General features: G+C 44.7%; 1 protein-coding gene across 1 annotated transcript; it reads left to right on the top strand.

The window, feature by feature from the left end:
• The first annotated feature begins 729 nt into the window (after positions 1–729).
• On the top strand, positions 730–1,533 carry LOC137504702 (olfactory receptor 10Q1-like). Its single transcript, XM_068233288.1, has one exon. The coding sequence runs from the start codon at positions 730–732 to the stop codon at positions 1,531–1,533; it is 804 nt and encodes a 267-aa protein (XP_068089389.1).
• The last annotated feature ends 6,585 nt before the right edge of the window (positions 1,534–8,118 follow it).

Raw genomic sequence — 8,118 nt, 5'->3', positions numbered from 1 at the left:
TGCATTGATTTGTATTTCAAAATCAAATTCACACTGAAGCGAACTATTTTGCCTTTTTTTACCTTATAGTTCGCTTCAGTGCTCCCATTACAAGTAATCCGCCACGTCCCCACCGCAAAACGAGGGCTGCAGAGCCCCCAAATCGCCCGGGAGGCAATTCACCGGCATTTCCTGGCTCTGCTCCTCCTGATGTCAATCGTGGTGCATAGCCGCCTCTGCCCGCCCCTCTCACTCTTCCTTCACAGAGAGGGGCGGGGAGAGGCGGCAATGCGCCGCGATTTGACGTCAGGAGGGGCAGAGCTAAAGCTGAAAGCTCTGCCCCTTCCAGGAAATGCCGGCGGATTTCCCCCCAGGTGATTTGGGGGCTTTGCAGTCCTCGTTTAGCGGCGGGGATGCAGCGGATTACTTGGGAGCACTGAAGCGAACTATAAGTAAGCTTTTGCCAGCGAGGGACACAAAATATTGTATCGAGGGCCGCAAATGGCCCGCGGGCGCAAGTTTGAGACCCCTGTGTTAAAATATGTCTAAGAGCAGTTCTAACTTTTTCCATTGTGTAAACTTTATTTACATTTTTTTTTAATTTTGTAGAAACTTATGGAAACTCGGAACCACACAGTAGTCACAGAATTCATCTTTTTGGCTTTCTCAAATAAAATAAAATACGCAGGTCTGTTCGCAACCACTTTCCTGCTTCTCTACCGTGTCATTATTTGTGGAAATATATTGATGATGTTAGTCATAAAGACTGACTCTCGTCTTCACACCCCAATGTACTTCTTCGTTTTCAACATAGCTTATCTTGACATATGTTACACTACTACCCTCGTCCCTCAGACCGTGCGCAACTTGTTGAGTAGCAAGTCTTTCATTTTTGTTGCCAACTGTGCCATACAAATGTTTTTTAGTATTCTTTTTGGAGCCGTGCAGATAATCCTCATTGCAATAATGGCTTACGACCGTTATGTTGCCATAAGTAATCCTCTGCGCTATAAAATGGTGATGAACTGGAATATCTGTGGAATCTTTCTTGCTTCTGCATATGCGTTTAGTGTAGCTTTAGGAATCATACTTATCTATTCCATATTTAGCCTGCCTTTTTGTGGAAACAAAATTGAGCATTTTTGTTGTGACATGGGTCAAGTATTATATCTGGCCTGCCTTGATGCGCCAATGCACTATACCGCAGAGGCGGCTTCATTCCTCATCGGGATTGCCTTCTTCACTATCCCCTTTATTCTCATGCTTATTTCCTACATGTACATCATCAATGCTGTTCTTAAAATCCGTACTAACGAAGGAAGACGTAAGGCCTTCTCCACCTGCTCGTCCCACCTCACGCTGGTCATTGTTGAATATGGTTGTCTCGGATTTATTTATTACCGACCAAAGGAAGCTTATGCACTGGACAAAAATAAAGCATTTGTCATGGCATTCACATTCATGACCCCAATATTAAACCCTGTCATCTACACTTTAAGAAATGATGCTATAAAGAAGGGATTCATCAAGCTGACTTCTAAAAAATCATTGTGAAGCTTGCAAAGTTGCGGTTTTCAAACCAACAACAGCTCAAAATTGGCTAATATTGTGCAGTGATTTGGGAACTATATATACAAGATATGCAAACATACAATTTCTATATTTGCAACGTAGAAAAAAGAAGATGCTGTCACTTGATGTTTAGCAGGCAGGGTGCTTAAAGAGGCACTACAGCGAAAAACTGTAAAATTTAAAGAGACTCTGAAGCGAGTTCAAAACTAGCTTTTTAGCTTATAATCAACATGGGCATGCTTGCCCCAGCTAAAACGCTGCTATCCCACGGCTGAATGAGGGGTTTTTACCCCCCAAATCCCCCCCCCCCCCTGCAAAATCCACGACCAACTTGGTCGTAGATTTTGCTGCTAATGGAGGCAGAGCTAACAGCTGCAGCCCTGCCTCCTTGAGCGTCTATCAGCGGCGGATCTCCGCCTCTCCCCCTGCCCCTCTCAGTGAAGGAAGACTGAGAGGGGCAGGCGGAGGCGGAGATATGCGCTGATAGACGCGCATGGAGGCAGGGCTGCTGCCTCAACAGAAAGCAATCCCCGCACAGCACGGAGGGGATTTGGGGGGTAAAGACCATGGGATGTGGGGGGTTCAGCTGCGGGATAGCGGCGTTTTAGCTGGGGCAAGCATGCCCATGTTGATTATAAGCTAAAAAGCGAGTTTTTAACTCGCTTCAGAGTCTCTTTAAAATATGTGCAAACATATACAAATAAGAAGTACATTTTTCCTAGAGTAACATGAGCCATAAATTACTTTTCTCCTATGTTGCTGTCACTTACAGTAGGTAGTAGAAATCTGACAGAAGTGACAGGTTTTGGACTAGTCCATCTCTTCATAGGGGATTCTCAGAAAGGCTTTTATTCTTTATAAATATATTCCCTAAAAGGATTCAAACAATGATGCTGGCCAGGTTCCCTGCTCGCTACACAGTTTTTTGGCAGTTGGACAGAGCAACTGCCATTCACTAAGTGCTTTTGAAAATAAATATATCCCTGAGAATCCCCTACAAAGAGATGGACTAGTCCAAAACCTGTCACTTCTGTCAGATTTCTACTGCCTACTGTAAGTGCCAGCAACATAGGAGAAAAGTAATTTATGGCTCATTTTACTCTGGAAAAATGTACTTCTTATTTGTATATGTTTGCATAGATTTTAAATTTTACAGTTTTTCACTGTAGTGCTCCTTTAAATAAAGTTTGATCACGGTGAGGAAGAATCCGACAATTGGAGAGGGCAACCGGGCACCCAGGTATTGCATACACTATTTATTAGTTCATAAATTGGTTAAAAGCACACCACAGACATATACAGGACAGCAGTGAGGGTACAAGCAGCAATCTGTCAGCCAATGTGCATTGACTTGAGCTTCGGCAGAGTGACCTGTCACCCTCACTGCTGTCCTTTATATGTCTGTAGTGTGCTTTTAATGAATTTATGGATGAATAATGCTTGAATTGAATACCTATGAGCCTGGTTCCCCTCTCCATTTATACAGTTTCTATATTGATTTGCTCACTGAAGTCAATATTTCCATACTTTGTTAGCTACGAGAATTATGTATTTAGGGAAGAAAGATTTTGTAAAAATAATACCCAGGGCCAGGTTTACCATAAGGCACTGTAGGCGCTCTCCTACCAGAGTGCCTCACTCTCTTTCCTATGCAGAGTTCCAAGTGAAGTGTAAATGAGTGGTTACTCACCAGACTCTCAGCATTCCATTGACCAGACTTAGCTCCAAGTGCGGGCACCTCTAGCTATCTAATACTTTGGGTTACCTCTAACTGCTTAACACTGAGGTTACGACTGGCCCGGGCTGTGGAGTCAGCACAAAAATCATCCAACTACAAATCAGACTCCTTAGTTTATGAAACCTCCGACTACGAATCCAGGTAACCAAAAATCTCTCTGACTCCTTGACTCCGACACCACAGCCCTGCCTCTAGCTACCTAATACTAAATGGCATCTGTAGCTACCTACTCCGATCTAGAGAAGTAAGGGAGAAGTGACAGCTGGGTCAGCCAGCACACTTGCAGTGCGGTTTGGCAGGGGGATTGTAGGTTTACGGAGGGGAAGTCTAGGGTGACAGGACATCTGTGCCTAGAGGTTCCTGTGAGGCTCGATGTAAATCTGGGCCTGATGATACCTGTTAATTTATAACTGAAATGATTCGTAATGCAAGCTTTTAAGATGCTAGTCCCCTTCTTCAGACATATTTTCAGATGTAAGTTGAAGTATTAGACCACTACAACAAAAACTGTAGTATTCTGATACCCAGATACAAACACGATGAAACAAAAACAGCACTTGTACACCCTATACTTAAAGAGAACCTGTACTGAGTAAAATTATTTAAAATAAACACATGAGGTAACTTCAAATGAACATTACATAATTACTTTGCCATCAGTTCCTCTCAGAAGCTCACCATTTTGCTCCTACAGTGATCCCTTCCAGTTCTGACAACATTTTTTCAGAACTGAAATTTATCAGTTGCTGTCAGTTATATATCAGTTGCTGTCAGTTAAAACTGAGAGGAGAACTGATGTGTCCATGTTTCCCTATGGCTCAAGTGGGCGATCTTACAGTTTAACAGTGTGCTGACCAGGAAGCTGTTATGGGGTAATGGCCATTTTCAAAATGGAGGACGGAGAATTCCATTGATCCCAGTGGACAAACAGGATGCAGGAGAGGAGAAAGAGATTGATGAGTAGACTATGCAGCAGGTAAGTATGACTTGTGTATGGTTATTTTGACTTTTAATTTTCAGTACAGGTTTTCTTTAAAAAGTGCTTTCAACCACAATTTTCCTTGTCTGTCCACTAATAAGTTGACCGTTAAATCAGATGAGTTATCACCTGCTCACATCAGCTTCTCCAACTGTCATTTTAGTCTCTCTCTTCCCCTCCCTCCACAAAGGCATAGTAGGCTCAGTGTGTGTCCTGGCAGGTACAATGTGCCACTGCTTTACAAATTATAAATATGCTGGAAAGATATCATCTTACGAAAGGTAGAATGTAACCTGAAAACCTAACATATTTGGCAGCAAACAATCCACTGTGCTATACATGTTTCCTTGCTCAAGGAATAGCATTTAAAGTACACATTCGAGCAATTTAAAAGAAAAAAATCAGCCCCTGGCAGCCGATATGTCCCTCTCCGCAGCTCCGGTGTCCCGGGATCCCCTCCATTGAAGCTGCCGACCTCGGCAGGTCGGCATCTTCTGCGCCTTCGATCTCGCTCACATGGTTTGGAGCGTTCTGTGCAGGCACAGTAGTTTTGTGCTCACACGGGCACAGAAGATGCCGACCTGGCGAGGTCGTCATCTTCAATGGAGGGGATCCTGGGACACCGGAGCTGCGGCAAGGGACATATCAGCTGCCAGGGGCTGGAGGAAGGACTAAGGATTTAACTGAAGGTAGTAACAGTATTATCACAGTGGGTGGACCAGAAACTCTCTTCCCCATGCAGTTGGGGGATGGGGGAGGGAAAAGAGAAGGAAAAGGGGGGGGGGGAGAAAGGGGTAAGGGGGGACAAGAGGGGCCAAGATCGCATGGTACATTGAATGGGAGGGGTACTGCTGCACATGTGTACATGGAAGGGGATCACCAAAATACTTGGCCTAGGGTATAAAAAGTATAAATCCAGCCTTGCAGACAGATAAACCAGATATTAAACAGGAGCAAATTTGTGATAGTAAAGGTCAAGACAGGAGACAATCCAATACATGGTCAGGGATCCAGCAGAGTAATTAATCCAAATCACACCCAGCAGCTTGGCACTAGCAACTAACCAGTACCATGGGTGGCAGGAGACTAACTGGGGCAGATTAGGAGAGATCAATCAAGTGAAACTAAATGTCACAGTAGACATAGAGAGTCACTAATTGGCCACTCTCACACCTGAAAGCAAGACTCTCCTCCAGTGGCTAATACCATTGCCAAAGCAAATAAGATGGGCATGTGGATGAGAGCTCCCATCAAAAGGGAATCAGAGTCATGCATGGGCTCTGGGGATGTTATAATGGACAACATAGGAAGTCCAGTGGCTTCTGGAAGAGCTGGGCTTGGCACAGGACCGATGGGAAGGTGAGAACTAGAGATGTCCCGAACCTCCGATTTACGGTTCGCGAACTTCCGCAAAAGTTTCGGTTCGAGCGAACTTTCGCGAACCGCAATAGACTTCAATAGGGATGCAAACTTTGAGAACTAGAAACATTTATGCTGGCCACAAAAGTGATGGAAAATATGTTTCAAGGGGTCTAACACCTGGAGGGGGGCATGGATGAGTGGGATGGATGCCAAAACTTCCGGGGAAAAATCTGCATTTGACGCAAAGCAGCGTTTTAAGGGCAGAAATCACATTGGGCTTGATTCACAAAGTCGTGCTAACTGTTAGCACGTTTGTGATAAGCCCCTTATCAAGATAAGTTCTGATCACGCGCAGCATGGTGTGCACGAAGTGCCCATTCACCTCTGTGCAACGTTTCGCGCGCACCGCGCTGTGCGCATGCAAAGTTTTGCGCGCAGGACTTTGCACGCGATGTAATTCACAAAACGGTGCTAACCTACTTAGCACCCTGCTTATCACGCCCAAAGATGCTAAGTAGGTTAGCACGGCTTTGTGAATCAAGCCCATTGAATGCTAAATTGCAGGACTAAAGTGCTCTAAAACATCTTGCATGTGTATACATCAATCAGGGAGTGTAATTAGAGTACTGCTTCACACTGACACACCAAACTCACTGTGTAACGCACCGCAAACAGCTGTTTGCGTAGTGACGGCCGTGCTGGACTGGTGCGCACCATGGTGATAGCGGTTTTCAAGCCCATATGGTCACCGGGCTGTGGTAGCTCAATGATAGAACAACAGTGACTGTCCAGCTGATCAAATTTGGTCTGTCCACAATGAAGCAACAACCTTTTTATCTTCTTGTATGTAGGTAGGCATAGGTAGGTGCCCCAGTATAGGTAGGTAGGCATAGGTAGGTGCCCCAGTAGTTAGCTAGGCATAGGTAGGAGTCCCAGTATAGGTAGGTAGGCATAGGTAGGAGTCCCAGTATAGGTAGATAGGCATAGGTAGTTGCCCCAGTAGTTAGCTAGGCATAGGTAGGAGTCCCAGTATAGGTAGGTAGGCATAGGTAGGTGTCCCAGTATAAGTAGATAGGCATAGGTAGGTGCCCTAGTAGTTACCTGGGCATAGGTAGGAGTCCCAGTATAGGTAGGTAGGCATAGGTAGGAGTCCCAGTATAGGTAGGTAGGCATAGGTAGTAGTCCCAGTATAGGTAGGTAGGCATAGGTAGGTGTCCCAGTATAGGTAGATAGGCATAGGTAGGTACCCTAGTAGTTAGCTAGGCATAGGTAGGAGTCCCAGTATAGGTAGGTAAGCATAGGTAGGAGTCCCAGTATAGGTAGGTAAGCATAGGTAGGTGCCCTAGTATAGGTAGGTAGGCATAGGTAGGTGCCCTAGTATAGGTAGGTAGGTAGGCATAGGTAGGTGTCCCTGTATAGGTAAGTAGGTGCCCCAGTAGTTAGGTAGGCATAGGTAGGTGTCCCAGTATAGATACTTAGGCAGGGCCTGGCTAGCACAGTAATAGCAATTACCAAGGTCCAGCTGCAACAGATAGGGATGTATAATGCAGTGTCAGTGGGCAACACAAAAAAAAAACAAATCAGGAGAACATTAGCTCTCAAAAGAGCTGTTGAGGGGTGCTATTTTAGCAATAACAATCAGCCAGGTGCAAGCTAACAAGCCTACAAGAGCCTAACTAATCTTTCCCTATGAGAGTCTGGCAGCAGCTGTCCCTTCACTAATTAATGCAGGCACACGAGTGAGTGTAATAGCCAGCGCTGCCTGCCTTTTATAAGGGGGAAGTGGCTCCAGGAGAGAGTTTCGCCTAATTGGCTACAATGTGCCTGCTGACTGTGATGTAGAGGGTTAAAGTTGACCCTTATGATGCACTATGGGGGCGAACCGAACTTCCGCAAAAGTTTGCGTTGTATGGCGAATGCGAACCACCGGAAGTTCGCCTGGAACCATTCGCCGGCAAACCGTTTGGGCCATCTCTAGTGAGAACCTGACAGACACATACCATAATTATGCTGACATATAAAAGAAATTATAGAAAATTTAGGATCAACCCCATTTCACTATACTGGGAAGAGTGAAAATTACTGAAATTAAAATTTTACACAAGAAACTATTCCTATTTTAAAAAATCTACCAAACAAGCTTCCCAGCACATGGTGTAAAGCACGGAACACATTGGTTCAATATATGGGTGCAGGGTTTCCTATAAAATAATATTCTTTTGTCAAAAAGGAAAGGAGACACAAAGCACCAGATAGATGGCAATATTCTAAGAATCTAGAGGTACATGAACACGCAAGTCCAAACTTCTGAGACTAGTATGTGTACAGCTGTCCCAATGTGTTGCTGAAAAATCTAGAGTGTTGGATCATCTTGCCTTAGGATATTATCCCCCTACATACCCTTCCTGCTTCTTAGTAGGTGATCACCTAAGGAATTAAGTTCCAATCTCTGTGGGTGACAGTAATTCTGCCAATGTATACACCTTTA

Source organism: Hyperolius riggenbachi, chromosome 4 (genome assembly GCF_040937935.1).
Source record: "Hyperolius riggenbachi isolate aHypRig1 chromosome 4, aHypRig1.pri, whole genome shotgun sequence".
Taxonomy (NCBI): domain Eukaryota; kingdom Metazoa; phylum Chordata; class Amphibia; order Anura; family Hyperoliidae; genus Hyperolius; species Hyperolius riggenbachi.
Note: the sequence above shows the minus strand (reverse complement) of the source record. Positions and strands in the feature narration are given on the sequence as shown.

Coding starts and splice junctions, on each gene's coding strand:
- LOC137504702 (XM_068233288.1), top strand. CDS start 730: ATGTTAGTCATAAAGACTGACTCTCGTCTTCACACCCCAATGTACTTC.